Below are 20,677 nucleotides of genomic sequence, written 5' to 3'. Positions count from 1 at the left end.
GACTCATATACATACATACTGTATTTAAGGAAAGTCCCCAGCGCTTGTTATTTGTACATAAAAATATTCTTAAGAAAACAATTTTCAGATTTCATGAACTGTATATGGTATTATAGTAAGGAATATTTGTAAATATAGCAAATCTATTAACCTATACAAACATCAATATTTATGCATTAGCTGAAAGCTCACAAGGTTGCAGCAAAAAGGTACCAATGAAATAAACCTTCACTTCTCTATTACTATTGTAATTTCTTAAAAAAGCTTACTTTTTACTAAGCTTTTCTTCAATTCTAATTTTCCAGTCTTCAATTCTTTCCCGGACCAGTGCCTTAAGCGGTGCAATATATACTGCCTACAAGACAAGTCAAGAGAAGCAGATTAAAGTGCATACAGAGTTACAAAAATACAACACCACAGTAGTTATTTAGATTTCAGGCCAGTATTTAAAACATCACTGTCCTGCTAATTAAACTAAAATTGAGTGCTTCATGTTGAAAAATTATTTCATTTTTCAAAGCAATTAAATCCAAGTGAAATTAGAGTATAAACACTGTGCTCTTTCTGATGCCAGGTAAACCTTTTATTCTCTAGAACATCTAGTTTTAATCTCTTTGTATTATTTTTTTTGTAGTATTTTTTCCCCTAAGTTTGGATTTTAGGCCTGTCTTTCTACTTCATGTTTATACCTATCTGTGAACTAGCCAGAGAACAAGTTGTTGTTGTGGTATACAGAAATATTGTAAAATAGCAACAAATTCCCATCAGTCATATAGATTTTTTTTTAATGGAAAGCATCCCCACCAGCCCTCATTTTAAGCAGTTTTTTCACTTTGGCATTTTTCATTAAACACACATCCTTGGATAAAAACTAAGCCTTATGTAATATTGTCGTCCATTCATCATATAAGTCCATTCATCAGGTAAGTCCATTCATCAGATAAATTCAGTCCTAATGAAAACCAGATTACAGAAAACAAACATTTCTCAGAGAAATAAAATGCATTGCAAACCTTTGCGGTGGGATAGTTATTGAAAATTCTGAAGATGGCCAATTCTGCTGCAACTGTCTTTCCAGAACCAGTGGGAGCTCCAAGTAGTACATTACTATCTGTGTGGTATAATGCATGGAATATCTGAGTCTGAACTGGGTTGAAATGAGTAAATTTGTAGAGGGCTTCATATTTGGGATATCCCAAAGCTGTTACTGGTAAAGGCTGGAGGTCCAGTAATTCTAAAAGTTTAATAATAAACATTAATTAATAGGGAGTATTCATGAAAATCTCAATAAACATTGTACAAGGATTCTTATTGTAAGAGAAGATATAATTTTCTGGCTTAATTCATTCCTGAAAGCCAGTTTGGTGTAGTGGTTAAGGCATCAGATTAGAACATCTGGAGACTGTAAATTCTAGTCCTGCCTTAGGCACAAAGCCAGCTGGGTGACCTTGGGCCAGTCACTCTCTCTCAGCCCTAGGAAGCAAGCAATGGCAAACCACTTCCGAAATCTTGCTAAGAAAACTTGTCCAGGTAGTCCCCAGGAGTCAACACTGCCTTCAAGGCAAACAAACAAACAAACAAAAAAAGGAAGTTGAGACTTCTTCCCCAAATAGTTACCTAAGTTGCTTTTGCAGATTAGCCATTGCTTGTGAAGGGCTGCTTATCTGGTAAATTTAGCCCTCTGGGTAATGCCTTTCCTTAAATTATCTTTTACTTTCATCTCATCTCTCCACATTTCTCTTTCCTTACCACTACTACCCCTTCTCTTCACTGCTCACTTCCATCTGTAATGGGAAGAAGGAATAACCTTGAGGAACGAGGAAGAACTGCTACCAGGACACCAGTCAGATAAAAGAAAACTGAGTCTGGGACAGAACTGTAATCTGAGTAATTGTCTCAGACAAGACCCTCTCTAGTTCTCACAAAGATAAGCAGGAGGGTGGGGGCGTGCATTCAGACTTGGAAGTGTCTGTTACTGTAACCTTACAGCTATTTCTCCTGTACCTCAAGGTTATCCCTTCTGCCCAATTACACCATCATCTTTTCCTTCCTCTTCTTCTTCTTGATTGTTTCTACTAGAAGGAGACAGGGAAGGGGATGTGGGTGTGTATTTGTGATGTTTCAAGAGAGAATAATATAGGCAGGTGTGGAAATAAAAAATTATATAAACGAGGTACCTTTTTTTATAGACAATACATTTTATTTAGTAGCTATTAATCCATTTATTTGATTTTATTTTGCCTTTGTCTTTTGGGGGGAGGAATGTGAGTATAATGGTGCACATGTATGCAGGCAGATACCCATATGCATAGGCAAGTGTGAGACATGTGGATATATACTGAAGGTGGGGAGACCTCCAGGACTGGTTTGAGCTAGAATTCCCAAGGTGTAAAGGAATATAGAGTTGAGCCTGGATACAGGAAAGGAATGAAAAAGCTGTTAACAGAGTGAGTGGTGGGTGGGGTGGACTTGCAGAAAAGGTCCTAAGAAAGAAGGAAGTATAAGAAAAAGTCAAAATAACCCTTTCTTGATTTTCTTTGGTATAAGATGGACAGAGAGAAACTTGGACAGGCCTTCAAGATTGATGTCAGCCCTTCAAGGTGGGCCAGGTGAAAAAACAAACAGAACAAATTCCAGCATGCTCTTTTATTCATAAGGAGCATTTCTGGAATCCCTACTATGCCTGTTTCTTCCGTGTGACAACTCTACAGTCCTTTACACTAAGAGAGGAAGCTGGACAGTGCATAGGATTTTTGTTTGTTTAGTTTTTTCTGATTATTCTTCCAGGGGTAATAGGGGATTTTTTTTTACAGACTTTACCTCCTTTAAGATAATGCATGCAGTAAGTGTTAACAATCCTGTTTAATTGAACAGAACATAAAATTGGAAGTTTTAGATTTTTTTTTAATTTGCTGAGTTAATATTCCAATACAGCATCATATTTGAGAACCAGGGTCAATTTAATTTATAAACTGATCCAGCTTCTTAGATAAGATGTATTTATAAAATCTGTAAAATTGTAAGTAGCTTACTTTAACACAGGAATGACACAAGGACACACTTTACCATCCCTTTCATTTAAGCTTATTACTAAATCAGCCATATCTATCAGACAAAGTAATAAAGTTCAAAATATACATGTAAGAAAAACAAACAGATGGTATGTCTCTTCTTTGAATCGAAGATCTACTTGTTTGTGGAAGAGACAAAGATCCAATCCAAATTCCAAAAGGAGGAACATGCTTTGGAAATGACTGGGAAGAGGTGCTTTGGAGTACATGGGAATGCAAGCATTTTTGAAGTGTGCACAGGATTTATGGAGACCAACTCTTCAGTGACCTTATCAGGACTGTTAAGAGAGGTGTTGAACTGCTCACCATTCCTTCTTTGTTCAGATTTATATGTGACGACAGTGCCTTGATCAGGGCTCTTATGGGTAAAGTAATCTTCTGTTCTAGTTAGAGATAGGAAATGGATAATGGAACTGCATATTCCGTAAAGGATCAACTATGCAGATTGGTGTTCTTCAGGATTTGGTGCTATCTCTAGAAACCTATGAGACACTGATTGCTAGAAATACATTGCATTCATTAATTTGCCAATTTGCCAGCAGTATCCCTACTTAAAGAAAGCAAATGTCCATGTATCAAATCATAAATCTGATAAATAAATAAATAAAAATGTCGCTGTAGTAAATTATATCAAGATTACATTTAGACTTGATTATTGTGGGACTGGCCTTCAAAGAAGTTTCACTCTGTGTTGAATGCAGCTGCCTCTGTGAACCAATAACACATAGCATACATAGCTCCAAATGGTTCAGTTTTCAGGCAGGGCCAAGTTAAAGTGTTAGTAATTATCTTTAAAATCCTGAGAAGATGGTATAAAATACAGTAGTGGTAATAGTAGCAGTACCAGTAACTTCAATTTGATATTTCTGCCAAAGGGGAAAATTATTCAAAGGGCAAATCTGAGTAAACATAATGCAACAAAAGAGACATGACACGTCACCATATGATGTTACACCAATTCAACTAGAACCATATGTGCCTACATCTCTGTATTAAGTTTCTAATGTAACTAGAAATTTAAGAAAAATATTTTCCAGTATTACGTTTGGAGGTGTCTCTTTGACAAACACTTAAGAAGTCTGGAATATAGAGGTTGGAGCATGTATATGACCTGACTCTTACTAAATTAGCAGAGAACTGCAATGATTCTGTTACATGCTTTCTTTGAAGTTTGGTTTGGCTCAAGATTTCAGTGCCCCTTTTAGGATGCTTCACAGTAAGGTATGGCTGGAGAGCCATAAAATTCGCTGAGGCATCAAACCTTGATATTCTTAACATATTTTCACAGATACTTTAGAACTCTTTCATCATTCCCTGCTAATGCTGTGATTTCTTGGGATCTGTCAGAGAGGAAAAAAGACCTTTTTCTTGATCTAGCAGGACCTCTGTACACTTCATTGTTTCAGAGGAACCAGATGGGAATGGCAGTCAATTACCATAAATCCTGAAAGTCCCCTATTTGCTGATGTGTAAATATCTTTTTGTTTCTTTTGAATAGCACTCATTGATCAGTCAATTAGATAAATAGGGTACACATGTTTAGCCAGACAGATTAGGTACAGAGCAACAATGCCAAACAGAGCAGATACACATATGAATTTATGTATGTTAAAAAAGAAGCCTACATATATCACATGACATGAATGTTTCTGAAAGCATTCAGTGTGCTGAATTGCAAATGAGCTAGGCTTAATGATAATAGAGGTTACCACAACAATAGGCATACTGGTATATAGGTCTTTGGTGAACATTGCCACTGGTTTTTATGCAGAAAGGCCAAGTGCCACCTGTTTCTATGCCTATCCACAGTAACTTGGAGAATGAAGAAAATGGTGTGAAGTAAACTAAGTATTTATTTTAAGACATCATCAAGCAAACAAAGTAAATATAGCTCTTTTCCCATTTATGGTACAAATCAATGATTACATTAAGAGTTATTTCAGAAAAATGCTGTGAGGTATGAGCCAATATACTAGGTTCAAGAAATGCTGTCCAACAATTTTTATAAGCCACACTGAGTTGGTCAGCTTGGGCAATTGGTCAGATTTATAAGTTATTTATAAATTAGTACATACATACATATATTCATTCATGACAGATCTCACTGCTGTGGAGAATCAATGAAAATTTAAACTACAAACAAGCAGAAGAAAACAACACTCCAACACTGCATATAATGCTTGTAAACCCCTTAAGAAACAAATTCTATATAATGGTGCAGGAATGCAGTTCTCATTAGATCGTTACCTGTATGAGGTGGATGTCTCTCTGGCAGAATCAGATGCTGGAAATTAATAATGCACACAGCCTCAGCTCCTAGCCATCGGTCAGAGACAGCCCGGATATAGTATTGAGAGGGCAATGGTTCAAAAATTGGGATTGTAAATACCAACATTTGAATTTCTTTTGCAATGACCTAAGGTTGAAAAGATCAAACAATTATTTCTCTTCAAATGATTAAAATGATTCTATCCATCCAACCATGTCTGATTCTCAGAGACTGCCTGGACAAGTCCCTGCAATTTTCTTGGCAAAGTTTTTTGGAAGTGGTTTGCCATTGCCTCCTTCCTAGGGCTGAGAGAGAGGGACTGGCCCAAGGTCACCCAGCTGGCTTTGTACGTAAGGTGAGACTAGAAATCATGGTCTTCCAATTTCTAACCCAGTACCCTAGCCACTACACCAAACTGGCTCATATACTGTAGATGTACACAAAAAAGGAAATGAAATGTAGGTAAGGAAAAAAGTAGACTGAGTGATAATGAGACTCATAAATCCATAACTCTTTGGAAAAAATCTACTTTGAAAATTGGTAGCAAATTGTTCTATTGGAAATGGGTGGAAGCTGGGGTCATTACTTTAAATCAGCTGATATGTAATGACTGTCTTAAGGATTGACCAAATTGAATTTGATCTTCCCAATTCGTAACAGTGGAGGTATCTTCAACTTAGGGATGTTCTAACAGATCAGTATGAACTAGATATTTTGGCCACTTCAAAGGACCTAAGTTGATCTCTTACTTGATGTCATATAGAGATATATGATGTAGAGATATATTTTAGGTTTTAATTCCTTGACAGAATTAAAACCTATAATATATCTCTATCAAAAGCTGAAGAATATTTTTAAAGTGGACATTTCTGGGATATTTCAAACATGGACTAAAGAACTGGAATCTCAGCTAAGGCCCCAACAATGGATTCATGTCCTTTAAAATGTTAAAATGGTATCAAAAGATCTGATGTTGAAGTTGATTCATCAAAAAACTCTATTTAGGTACATTGGACTCACCAGTGAGGATATCTGAAAGGATGGACATCAAATTGTCTACGTTGGAGGTGTAAAAAATTGAAGAGTTCACTCACTCATATGATATGGTCATGTGATAATCTGGCATCTTTTCAGGACAGTGTAATAATGCATATAACCAGATTTATGGGAAAATCTTTAAATGTTAAAGATGGTGATGTAATGTTGAACTATACACCAAAGCTTTGGAATCAGATTGCTTATCAGGATATAGGGATCTTTGTGGGGTGGCTAAAAGAATCATACTGAGGTGTTGGAAATGTGGTGTTACTCCAGAGGTCAAGGAAAGTTGTCAGAAATGTGTGGAAAAGGCAATATTGCAGCAATATGTGTATGGCAGAGATTTTCTGATATTTTACAATAATATTTTGTACTGATCATATTATACTACTATGTTCATTAGTAAACCAGTGACTATTGGTAAGTATAAAATTGAAGGTAGATTTTTTTTTATAATTTGTATTTTTAGTTTGTGTGGGGTCGTCTCTTCCATTTTTTTCAAAGCATTGTAAATAAATAAAATAAATATGAATTATAAGTTAATGTTTAGGAAACTATCCCATAACATGTGTATTCTAAGCTGTTATACAGCATAGATTCACCTGCTTTTTTTGAATAATAAAATATTCTGAATGATAAATATGATCATTGGTAGGATCTTCCACCCAAATCCACCAGGGCTCTCCACCGGTTCCATGCACCTATGAGGCAAAGTAAACATAAAACGTTACAAATATGTTCTCTTAAGACTTTCCTCATTTTATTTATTTATTTCACTAGGCTTATATGGCACTCCAATTATCTGACTGGCTCAGAGAGTCTGACATTCCTGACCTATGTGAGGCTGGTTAAAATAACAAAAATAATCAACAATCAACAACGCTGATTATAAAATATTCCTATGCTGAGGAATATGTTACACTAAATCTGTGAACAAATCATTCTGATAAACGGAAGATAGTTTACCAAACTCATTGCACTATGAGGTACATTTGAACTTACGCAATATATAGGAAGCAAAGAGTCTGCCTGCTGCATACATGTCCTCTTCCACAAGATAGGTTCATTTTATTCTATGCTTATTATAAAAGCTGCACTACATGGGATTCAGACCGCAGATGATGAAATGTTCAGTTCAGATTGTTTCACAAGACTGTTTAAAATGCACATATGGTAACTGGTAACAATATAGCCCTATTTATGAACTTAAGTGAACATAAGTGAACCTGAAGATGGGGAAGGTGCGAGGTACACCACAATCTCCTTGTGTAAAGGTCAGAAGTGGAGTAGCGATATGGGACGAGGCTTCTACATGATCACCTGAATAAACTAATATACAGTACATAACCAAAGAACGCCAATGCAGGAACCATAATTTCCACGGTTTCCAAGCTTACTGAAGTTACTAAGTTATAGTACATTTAGGAAACATATTCTATTATTTTATCTAGAACACATCTGAAGGTTTTTAATAGGTAAGAAGAAACAGCAGTACCTCCAAAGACTCTTCCAGCCCTATTATTATAGACTCGGTAAGTTACATCTAGGTGAGCTTATATTATCAACAAGTCCTGCAGATTTTATATTCTAGGCATTGTTACCTGATCATTCCACTTGAAATCTGGAGTGATATTTAACCTAACTCTCAGTACAGTACGGGTAATTGGCTGGATGGTTGCTTCCACTGTGATAGAGGGAATTTGCTGGACACACTGTTTGACCTTTAATCCAATATTTACATGGTGGAGCATATGACCTGCAAAGTAATATGAAACTTGAAGCAAAATAATGTTTATAAATATCTAAAACAAGCAAAGGCAAATATACTTTATTGCTTGTCTTTTGTTGTTTCAAGGTTGTATCCAGTATTATCTGACATGGGGAAGCAGATCAAGGGGAATTCTCACTATGCAAGCAGATCTTGACACTCAATATAAACAAAGTAATATTTAACTTGAATTTGTATTTACAGCTCAGAAAATGATTTTTAAAAGATCAGTCACTGATTAAATACCTCTTACCAATTTAGAATAATGCCACTCTTCTTCTTGCTTAGAAATATTGACCTGGGCTTGAAATCCATTATGTATTTTCCCTAAATGTAAAATTTGACCTTACTGAAGGCAGGATACTTTCACTGAACTTTTAGAATCCCAAGACATATTATGTCATATGCAGAAAATAGGGTCTTCCTGAGGGGCATTGCTCATAAATTAAGTTTGACTAAAAAGCATCCTGGGCAAGGATATATTGAAAGCTGTTGAGATATGGAATTGCCACTTTCTTCATAGTCACTGGGAGAAGAAAACAGTTTTGTAACAGAACTCTAACTTAAAAAGAAGAGCAGCAGATGTACATCATGTGGGCTCCTGGCCCTGGGCAAGGAAACCGTCAGACTGGAAACAATGACCACTGGTCCCTCTACTCCAGGACTGGCTATAGTTGGCAACTATCCAAAGTCTCAGGCAGATCTCAGCTGCCAGATTTTGAACTGGAGTTTTGAAGCCTGGAATATTCTAGATGCAAAGGATTCAGCTACAGGCCCCTAATAGGTTACAAAAGAAAAGAGGGATATGAATGGCGTGAACAGCTTTGTACTTTTATGCCAAAAGCTTTTATTCTGAACTCAGACAGAACAAGGAGCTTTATAATTAAAATGGAAAGCATTGAAATAAACTAACATTAGATTTTGTTGAGGTTCACATACAAGGAAAGGGCTGCAGGCAAAAGATCAAAGCTTGAAATCCTTGGTATCTCCAGATGGAGCTGCTCAGTATATATAGTACTAAACTAGATGACCCAACAGTCAGATTAAGACAGATTCCTAAATCCTTAAACATAAAGTAGTATGCTTATGGGTGTCAGTTCACTACAATTTAGGTCTGGAGCATTGTGCCAGAGAAGTATTTTTCCATCTTCCAAGCCCCTAGACATTGACTCTACAGGGAAGCAGCAAGAGAAACAGAGCATTAAATATTGAGATCTCCCTTTTGCATCTTACCTATTTCATCTTTCCTCATGTCCTTCAACTTATCAATTGTGAGATTCTTCTGTTCCAGCTTGGAGAGGACTGGTGGCGGCAGGACAGAGAACTGCCGCAAAGGGCTGACCCAACCCCACTGTCGCTTGTCGATAACTTTGCTGAGATTTAGCAGTCGGTATGTCATTGCAGGCCAACGCTTACGAAGGGATATTTCAAAAAGAGCTCGAACAATACGTGCAGCATTCTGCCAAATGAAACATTGATAACACACTGTATTACATCTACTCCTCTGCCACTGTGATGTTCCTTGTCTTGACTCAGAAAGTCACAATGATAGCTGGCATTTGCGACCTTCTGTGTTACAGAACTCACATTGTGAAAATTCCTATAGAAAGATGTAATTTCACATTTTCCAGCACTAGTTGGAATCGACTTTGTTCTGCATGACACTTTAAAATGCTAGCGGGCACTAGATAATTCTTTTCTTTTTTTGGCAGCATATACAATCATTTTGTTTGTATTTGTTCATTAATGTCTTTGTCTTTGTACATCACTTTGAAACAGAAAGAAGACTCCAAAATGATCTTTGTAAACAAACACAATAATCTGGGTAGCCACTGAAAGAATTGTTGGGTATATTCTATTACTAACTCTTATTCCAATGTAACAATAGTCAGAACCATCAGGTTTCCTGAGTTATGGGAACATCCTCTGCAGCACCTATGGATTTCATTACAGGCAGACAAGAGTTCTCTGGGACACAAAGTCAGTTTGAAAAAGATCCTCTGTGGATTAGAAAGCTACACTTTTTAAAAACAAAAATACTATTCCCAGTTTCCAATTCTAAATTGCTTGACAATTGAATGTGGGCTTAAACACACAGACTTCTGGTTTTCTGTGTATCTTAGGTAAGTCATTGATAGGAGAAACAAATAACTTTTACCTGTGCAACATAAGCAGAATCTGAAATTAGGGAAAAGCTATCCATCTCTCCTCGGCTAACATATGTTTGCAGAAGGATATTTATTTTCCCGTAACTGTTCTCCACACCACCAGGTGCAGGAAGTTCACAGAAATTGCTCAGCAAGGCTTCCAGCTCTTCTATTTCTTCTTCTCTCACCTGAAATACAAATTAGTGGACTTTGAAAAGGCTGGTGCAACTTGTTAAATCTTCCACATGCAAATTAAATGTCAATTATCTCTCAATAAATGTGTTTTTAAACATTCTACAGTTTCTGAAAAACAAGTCTCCCAGCACTGTACTTAATGGAACCTAATTGAAACAGTCTTAATAATTACACAATTATATTTCATTATGCATCACCTTTTATTAAGATTGCCATTGACAGATAAAAATGTGCCTCACAAATTAAATCTTTTGACCATACCATCCTTCACCTGATAAGATTTCCCTTTTTATCTGACCTCTAGTCCTTCTGGATTAGGGCAAACTTGAATTAACTTTAAATGCATTCATTAAAATTGTATCGTTTGCATGGGGCATATTATGCTTTTAGTTCAAAACTCTGAAGTACTATGATTCACGATATTAAGGCTTTCACTGTTAACAAGATTAAGTTGTAATACAAGTAAAGATATATTCATATCTACAGTTTGAGTAATGCATAGTATTTCAATTTCTCATTCTTACTTGCAAAACAGAGATGAATTTACATATTCTTTGATATCCTGAAAGATCATTAGCCTAAAACTTATTTAAAGAAGGTACATGTTTGCACTTGATGGGAATCACCTGAAGCCCATTTCCATCAAGCACTGACCATTTATGCAATATGAAAGCTAAGAAGAAAACTCACAATAAATAATTTGAACCATTTTCAGGATTCTCAATCACTCCCCATATTTCTTACTTAACAGGGACTCAATTTTGTTAGCAACTGAATGATTGGAAATTGTATGTGGGCACATGTTGTTAACTCTGGTATGAAAAAAAAAATCAATGGCCAATCAGGCCAATCAATGGCCTGATCAGAGGCAGCAATCCTATCCTCCTATCACGTCAATTTTGCCAGTTATAAAGGAGAATCTCACTGCCTATTTGTCAGACCATGTATCCCAGTTTCAACCAAACCTTCAGAAAAATAAGCAAAAAATTGATGCAACTATGACTTACGGTTTTTATGTATTTATTTTTATTTAAAGTTCTATCTTCTGGAGACTCTTCTAATGCAGACTCTGGTATTCATTACAATGTCATGAGCATCCCTCTGTATAGTTCATAATACACACACACACACACACACACAGATCCATTGTATGTAACTGGTTTAATTCAGTGCTGAATTACTGTACCCAACATACACAGGCCTCCATGTGTATAAAGCATGTCTAGATGGGGTTAATGCTGAAATGTAACAACTTCAGGAAATCATAAACTCTGTTTCTATATTTGACTGAAAACAGAGATTCAGATTAAAAAACATTAAAAAGGAAAAATTTTCCACCTTCAAGCAAGTTTGGTAGTTTCAAAACTATATGTTTGCTTTACAAGCAATTGTTCTCAAGAACTGAGAAGCAGGGATTTCATGGTTCTACCTGACTGGTTCCAGTGCCTGAGAAAAAGGAGAAGGGAAAAGCAGCTGGAGATGCTGCAGAAATTTAAGTGAGACCACCATTGAGATAAGCATGTTCATTAAAATAATATTTGCACAGGAACATTTTCCAGAAATACTTCGATTCAGGTTTTTTTCAGAAAACTGCATCTCTGACTAAAAACACATCAAGACACAATATAGAAGGCCCATTCAGGGCACTCACAAAAAAGTTTTTTAAAAGAATTGTGAAATATGCTAACCTTGATTTGTTCAAATTCTTCGGCTTTAGATACAATAGCAAGAATGTCACCTTCTGTTTTATGAGCATCAAACAGTTCATTGAAAGTCTGCAAAACCAAGAAGCTTCAGTCTGCTGTTTAAAACAATATTTAGAAATACAGTCCTTCCCACCCACTAGACATTAAATTAAGATAGAAAGGAACAAACTGTAAATAGCAACTTTCATTAGAAAAAAATACATTATTTTTAACTTTGAAAAGAAATGCAGTTTTCATATCCTATAATTTGAAATGTCAGATTGAACTCTGCTATGACACTGAAATCCAGAAGAACAACAGCCCACGTAGTGGTATTAAAAATAAATTTAAGCTACCCTTATTAAAATACAATTGATTCAATTACTAGGGCAACAATGAATGGATTTAAAGTCTATTGAAAAATGAAACAAAAGTCAAATAAGATTCACAGAATGTCTCTGAAATTCAGAAAAATAAATACCATCACTTTTTAGAAGTGCATTACAATTTCAAAGGTGCATGCGTACTCCCTGTATGTGGGTAAACATGCTACTAGACATTTTAAGAATATAAATGCTTCTTGTATGTTGCATTTTTATGAAATCACTCTTGTGATTTTAGAATCCTCCTTTATTATAAAATGTGAACTATAATGTAGATCTGCAATTACTTTCTCTGCACTGCAGTTTAAGAGCATGTAATCAGGCACAGGATTACAAATTATTCCCTAAACAAAGATAAAAATGTTGTTAAATATAATGCCATGCTTTCGCTTTATAATATACCAAATTATAGAGAATTTTACCTCAATTGTATTATATTTAATATAGTAGTGGCTTGCAATTCTGCCTAAATCAGTTGAAGAAAAAAATCCAGTTCGCTCTTCAAACCGAATCATCCGGGCTCTATCCAGTTTTCGGCCAACTTCAATCACTAACTGTTCTCTGTGCTTCTCTAAACTTGGATCCATCTAAAATACAATCAGATACTGCATGTTATGGATGGATGCATGCATAAGAGAGAAGGTAAATATGTCTCCCCTTGTCTTACTTTTTTCCCTCTGCTTCAGCAAAACACATAGCGGTGGGTACATTTTAGTGCATTTTACTGTTGAATTAGTTGATTAAGATAAACTACTGATTGAAAATACTTAGAATTAAATATTTAATGGAATTAAAATATTTCTTAAGTTAGTTTGATCCTCTTATGGTGGCATAATGTTTAAAATAGCCTACCTTTTGGAGTCCAAAAAGAGGTATGAAATCCTCAAGGTAAATTAAGAAAGGAAAGGGTATAATCATAGGGGATTCTGAGGTCTAGTGCCTTATGGTCCTAACTCTGTGCTTCCTAAAGATACTGGCATTTAGGCTTTCTCTTTAAGAGTGAATCTATCCTTGAGAAATGGCAAGGTAGGGAATCTTTATTTGCTATTTATTTATTTCTGGTGGAGATGGGAAAGCCCTATCTCCATGAAATTACTGGTTACAGTTAGAGGCAATTACTGCAAAATCTGTGTCTTGCATGCTAAATGTTAACACTAAAACTTCAGATTATATAATTAATATTCCTTTTCTTTTTGTAGTGCTCATGGATACAATAAAAAAGCTGTTATATTTAGCTTCCCTATGTACAGTTTGGGCTTCTAAACGTCTTATTATCACCTTAGAACAGATTTAAGTGTTGTTTTTCCTAAAATAGGAGCATTTAATATGATATAAAATCCATCTAGGGAGCAATGTTTTAATTTTACATGAATACCTGTTTGATCTATCTTTAGTGGCAAATTAATACATGAATATATTCTTCCTGAATTTTTAGCAGGGTTTGGATAGTCATATTTTGGCTTTTAAGCTGAGATATGCACAAGGTTTTTCTCTCGTTTTCAACTCCAGTTTAGATGACCTGTGATTATAAACCTGTTTGCTTTACATATGTTTTCCATTTTGTCCAGTTTAGGAAGCTATAGTTACTGTCTTTAGAACAACCCAGTATCTTAAACCAACTCCAAATTACATCTTTAATATCTTCACTTCTTTCAAAACACATAGCTAAGTTAGAAAAATGGAGATACTTCCTCCATTTAATCATAGCTCATATAAAGCTCCTGCCTGTAAAAGGTAAAGGGTCATGCACATTTTGGCTTAATAAGCTCCAATATGATTGTGAGAAATGGCTTTCATGCCTGTACATGGTAGCAAGAACAAACAGCAATAAGCATCTGACAATATAAACTAACAGTCTTTATGCTAACACATTTTAATACTATTTTCAATGTCTGTGAATTATAAGTCTACTTAGAATATATTATTGTTAAAATATTGTTAACAAAATAAAAGGAGAGAAAGTACAGGTTTAGCAGGATTATTTTTAAAATTAAAATTAATACAAAGTTTTTAGGACTTGAGCAGAAGTTACAATTCTCTTCTAAGAATTTCTGTTTTAACTGACTCACCGTAAACAGCAGAAGAAACTAACAAGGAAAAAATCCCAGGAAGGAAAATAACTTCAAGTGAAATCAATGCAATTTACAAATAAACTTCTTGAGGTCAGACAGACAGGGACCCCCCCCCCCACTAAAGATAATTTTAGCATTATGTCATTCTTTTATGTTTCAAAAATAAATTCATTCATTTCTTTTGCAATCAAGATTGGCTAGTATCACAATCTGAGAGGTGGAAGGTAGGAAGTATATCCCGTAAGAGTACCAAATCAAATCAATTCATGGCAGAACTGACATTCAGCTTGGAGACTGATAATTTATATTTTTTTCTATGGCCAGTCAGTTTCTATGGTCAGTCAGTCAGTCGTCAGTCAGTCTGTCTCTCTTTCTCTTACTCTCTGTTCGAATGAATGAATGAATGAATGAATGAAGGCTTAGCAGGCATGCATGCAATGACTTTGCTCAATGAGCTTTGTCACTCTAAAATGAGGAGGCTTTCTCTCTTCATGATGTGAAAGAGTGGTATTTTCAGCAGTGCTTACATGCTAAACCTTACATATTTTGGACTCCATGAGGAACTCTGAGCATTCCTTTTACTCCTTTTTGTTTGAACACTGTGCATGGATGAATACCTATTCTCTCTATGGTTCAAGACAGACTATAACGGTGGTGTTATTTATATTTCATTTGAATGTAAACCTTACATTTAACACTAAAAAGCTGGCAGAGACTGATAAACAAAAAATGCACATAGGATATATGAATGTGACTAATTTGATGGTGCTCCATATATTTAGCCAAACTGTTGAAAACTTCACCTATCACGATGCCCCAGAAAACTAAGTATGCTCTTTTACATGTTGTACTCTGAATATTTTCAAACTGTATAGGAGCTGCTGATCACAGGAAAACCAACACGGGCAAATATTTAATCTCCCATCAGGAAAGGATTACAGAACCAGAAAGCAAGTTAGGTTTTCTGCACATTTTCTACCTGATAAGCTTTGTGACTGATGCCATATACTAATGGGTTTGCTCTCATTCGTACATAAAGGTAAGTGTAACTTATCCACTTTACTGCTTCCTCAACATTTGTCACTGTTCCAAGAGCAATCTGCAGGTGGGAAAAAATAAAAACAAGTTTTCATGTTAAAGAGTTAAAATGGAATAAGGGTTATAATGTTCCAAGTTTTATATGAGCAGGACTGAATATTCCAATAGATTACTACAGTGAAACATTGAAAACTTACCAATGGAGTGGTTGAAATGTACTCTTAGAACAAAATATATACTTTTAGTCCACCATTTTTCTTGAAATAAGGGTAAAGCATAAGTAAAATATGGAAAGGGAGGACAATTGTGTGACATTGGATTGGGTAGAGGGAACACGTGTGTATTTCTTTCCCTTATTTGCTGCTTGGCTGAGAAGCCTTCCACCTTCAGTTTTCTGCTGAAGAAAGGTTATATTTTTCTAATACACAAAAGTAGAGCATTTTTCACAGCATCGCTTTATATTCACTTCAGAAATCAGATCTGTAATTACTGTGATGGAATATGTTTGCTCAACTACTCTGGACGCCTACAGGATACCGTATTAACAATCCATTTCATAAACAAAACAAGTTATTCTTCATGGGAGTTGCATTCATAAAAGGATTCTTTCAGAATAAAACATCACATCTGATTTGAGACAGACCAAATGACATTCTGAGAGTATTTTGGAAGGAAGGAAGGAAGGAAGGAAGGAAGGAAGGAAGGAAGGAAGGAAGGAAGGAAGGAAGGAAGGTTTAATAGGGAACTGCCATCTATCCAAGCTAACTGATATATTTAATGAAGTATAATAGCACTGAATCTGAAATCTGACTTGCTGGAATAACACACAAAGGGTAGAATTAGTTGGGGCCTGCAGAAAAGCCTACAGGCATACACTTCCACTGAGATAATCATTGTGTTATAGTGCACTAACTATCTATGTGACAATGAATAGATTGACAATGAATAGATGCCACATAATTTATCAAAAAAAAAAAAAAGAAGCACTGGAACATCTACAATTCTAGAAATGCATTTAATTATGGAAAGGAAGATCAATGAGTTCAGGTAGAATCATAATAAAATAAGAGAACACATAGTAAATATAAAGTTAATTTTAAAAATTCCAAGAATGGACTTCAATGACTCTACTGCTGACAAAATTTCCTGAAAGGAGGAAAAGGGGTAATTGCCATTCCTAATTATACAGAACCTGTTGCATTCTTTAAATCTGCTCCGGCAGGTAAGGGGTCCCCCCTTCTCCCATAGTATCTAGCTGACCTTAGCTGACCGCAGAAAGCTAAGTAGAGTTGAGCCTGGTTATTACTTGGATGGAAGATGAACAGAACATATCAGGGCCAAGAGAAAGACCAGGGCTAGACTGGTTAAGTAAGTAAATAAATAAAAGCCCAGAAGAAGAGAGGTTAAAAGATAAGTTTTAAATTGTTACCAATAAAACTATAAGGACATATCCAGGACATGCCCAAAATTGAAGACAATTTTGATTCAATAATTTGCTTTTTATTCCCCTGCAAGAAGAAATGGGGATTCAGAGGGTGAAAAGGAGTTAAATAAAAAGTAAACAAACAATGGGATTGTTGTATAAACAGACTTTAACATCTTAAAAAAATGGATTCAACTTTGAAATTTACATTTAAATACAACTTATTTTCTCTGAATTTCTCTCATATTTACTAGAAAAGTGCATTTAGAATTCATGAATCAATCCTCTTTACTCAGAAATCTTATCCAGCAAATTAGTTAAATTTAATATTCTGGCACCATGAAACCTCACAGTAGAGTGGAACTATGCCATATGTCAATAGTACTTCCCTGTTCCCAAAGCTCACAAATTAATTCTTTCTTAGTCTTCTTTCCATGTTTACTAGTATCAACCATGAACCTTGTCTCTGGTTTCCTATATATTTTATAAGATTTAAAGCTCCTATTACATATCCCCATCTATTTTGATACCCCAAGTTTTTCATCTTAACCTAAATAAGATTGTTCTACAACCTTTCAAGCTGTTACAGGATGACATGAAGTTGTTAAATATATTGTTTGGACCATCACATATCAGAAAATTATCCTACTGCCATTAGAGAAAGCAACCATTCATATATTGATTTATTTATTTGAAGCAAATTGCATCACTTTATTATCATGGAAATGAAAAGTCAAATATAAGTTTGATAACTGAATGAGGCCACATAGCACACATCTATACAAAATGAGTGCAACTTAATTAAAAAGAGAGAAAAGATAACTTGGCTAGTATAGTACACAGTTTGTTAAATTTCTTCTCATGATTCATGCACATAACCTACCCGTTCTGTGTTGAAATAGAAGTGTTTGAACCTCATCTTTTACATAATACCACTATAGGAGGCAAGAGTATCAGGTATGTTCACCTGATATAGAAATGATCTATATCTCTACCTCTATCTCTATAAGTAACATAACAATATGCTTGCAGGGAATAACGTCTTAGATCCAGATTTAGTACATACTGTACAGTAAAATCAACATGCATTAAAACTGTTAAAACTATCATTTAGAAAGGAAAACAATTTTTTTCTTTGCAATATACTATCTTTATCCTTACCCCACTTTTACTAAAGCGAAAGTCAACAACAAAGGAAAGTACCCCACTCAATCAAAATAGTGCATTTGACCCTTTCTCTTTATTTTAGATATATTTTTGCATAACCAGAAAATATATGTATAACACAATTAACCTGCAACATGCAAATATTCCAAGCAAGCCAAAAAACCAGAATCATGTTGGATATATTAATGTCAACAAAACTATTAGAAAACAAATATTTTAAAGATGTTAGAGAATGCAATGCTACTGTTACAATCAACACTCAATGCTAATGGAGCTGCTCAGCAAAAATTACTTCTGAAGATTTGCTGCCACCTGGTGTCCATTTCAGCATGAATGATTTCTTCAGCTTTGAAGAATTTTGCAATAGTGAGAAAAAGTGGAGTTAAATTGAAATCAATTAGGCTAGAATAAGGAGTTGAAAAACATCTTAGAAGAAGGCAATGACAAACCCATAATTTTGCCAAAAAATAACTGTATGGAGATGTCTACAAAGTCACTAAGTGTTGAGCTCAACTTGAAAGATATTTTGTATTATCCTTTAAGAAAATTCCAAACACATATAACTGCAAGCAGGACTATTGCAAACCACATGGGTGGGGGGAAGGCTTTACTGAAAATATACCCAGAGATTCTAATTAGGTTGTTCCTTGAGCTGGGAACTTGCATACTTCTCAGATCTATAAACTACTGCCATGGCTACATAATTTTTCAAACTTGAAAATCAGCCTTCAGGAGACTTCATGCACCAGGTATTTATAAATAACAGAATAACATGGATTTTTGTTCATTTTACATAGTTCCTTGAGATTCTCAATTTAATCACCAAATCAGCTGAGTACCTAAGGTTCAGGTGAGAAACTTGGTGCTTTTCAGATATTGCTGCATCATATTTTCCAGCATCCTTTCCCACTAGCCATGCTAACTGGGGTTAGTGGGAATTTAGTTCAACAACATCTGGAGGTAGAGGTTCCCTACTCCTACTTTAAGACAAAGTTACTTAACTTGGGCTGCAACGTATTTCAATTTATATATGTATAAATGTGCCGAATATGCTATTTATATGCTATATAAATGTGATGAATAAATAAATAAATTTAGGTAAATAACTTGCACATAAAGAAAATGTATCAAAACAGAGAATGCACCCACCAACACAAAAACAGTCTCCTGTTTGGTTTATCCATACACAAACTTCAAACAGATACAGTACATCAGTTGGTGCTAGTAAAATCTGTCCCAAAGAGCTTTTCTTCTTTGGTTTTTCTCTTAATTTAGTTAATTTAAGAGAAAAACCAAAGAAGAAAGTTAATTTAATTTAGTTTATACCTCAGTGATTTTTTATCCTATTTACAAACAAACAATGGAGATCAATGAATGTAGGGACAAAGCCATTTCAAATGATAATATTCAATGGAAGTTATGCAACATAAAATAAAATAGAAATCTAGAATATAGTCAGTTAATTACCAAAAGTGCCCTTGAGAAAAATAATGATGTCTTCCTAATATTTCATATATTTGTCGTTTTAATGACAAAGCTAAAACACTGAAATATGCCTTTATCCAAATATTTTCCCCATGTGCTGAACTATTCACACATGTGTATCAGCAAAGGTACATAGTTAATAACAACTTTACATGAGCTAAACTGAGAGAACACTACAATGAAAGAAACCTTTACAAAGATAAGAGGTACATTCTATGTATATACAAAGGTTCCAGTCAAAATTTTTATTTTTGAGGAAAAAAAAATCAGGTTGAACAGAAGGTAAAGTATTTGTTTTTAAACTGACACAGCATCAATTCTTTTCTCGAGTGTCCTATCAGCCTTTTTAGCCTTCCCAGATTGCTTGCTTCAGAATGCTGAATGGCCATTTCTTTTCTCCACCACATACATACCAGCTGTTTTAACATTTTATGTCTGAATTAAGCAATCTCCAATGCACTTATTGTTTTTAAATCATCATCTTTGGACCTAGGTGCCACAGAGGAGAGTTGGATCCATCCTTCATGTTATCCCAAGTAATTAATGCAATATTACAGATTGAAACCCCACTTTTTCTATCTATTGCTTTCTATCTCTTTGCGCCCTTCCATCCATTGTCTCTATGCCATTTGATGCCCATTTTGTCTATTGTTATCATAAACGATGATTCAGGCATATAGGTGTCAATCCTGATCCCTGCCCAGAGTCTAGGACAATTCCTAGTTGGAGGGTAACATCTCTGTTCCTACCAAACCATTTGTATGCCTGAACCACAATAATCCATTCGTGTCTAATCAAGGCAATGTCCTTCCATGTGTCATTCTAAACTAAGTTTCCCAGGATGGCAGCTTAACTCCAGAGCAAGTGGTATTTCTACACACAACAAAGAAAATGCAGCTTCCAAAAGATGAGTTGTGAGTTTCAGTTCAAAGCAAG

General features: G+C 35.2%; 1 protein-coding gene across 2 annotated transcripts in view; it reads right to left on the bottom strand.

The window, feature by feature from the left end:
• Positions 1-20,677, bottom strand: part of ASCC3 (activating signal cointegrator 1 complex subunit 3) — a 213,930-nt gene that overhangs the window by 83,114 nt on the left and 110,139 nt on the right. For both annotated transcript variants that reach the window (XM_063311715.1, XM_063311724.1), the window contains exons 16-25: positions 15,608-15,727; positions 12,979-13,143; positions 12,177-12,263; positions 10,305-10,481; positions 9,380-9,605; positions 7,980-8,134; positions 6,981-7,079; positions 5,319-5,487; positions 1,014-1,234; positions 270-355 (exon numbers count right to left, since the gene is read on the bottom strand). In XM_063311715.1, the coding sequence (XP_063167785.1) occupies positions 270-355; positions 1,014-1,234; positions 5,319-5,487; positions 6,981-7,079; positions 7,980-8,134; positions 9,380-9,605; positions 10,305-10,481; positions 12,177-12,263; positions 12,979-13,143; positions 15,608-15,727 (1,505 nt within the window). The remainder of the gene's footprint in view (positions 1-269; positions 356-1,013; positions 1,235-5,318; positions 5,488-6,980; positions 7,080-7,979; positions 8,135-9,379; positions 9,606-10,304; positions 10,482-12,176; positions 12,264-12,978; positions 13,144-15,607; positions 15,728-20,677) is intronic.

This window comes from Candoia aspera, chromosome 1 (assembly GCF_035149785.1).
Source record: "Candoia aspera isolate rCanAsp1 chromosome 1, rCanAsp1.hap2, whole genome shotgun sequence".
Lineage (NCBI taxonomy): Eukaryota > Metazoa > Chordata > Lepidosauria > Squamata > Boidae > Candoia > Candoia aspera.
Note: the sequence above shows the minus strand (reverse complement) of the source record. Positions and strands in the feature narration are given on the sequence as shown.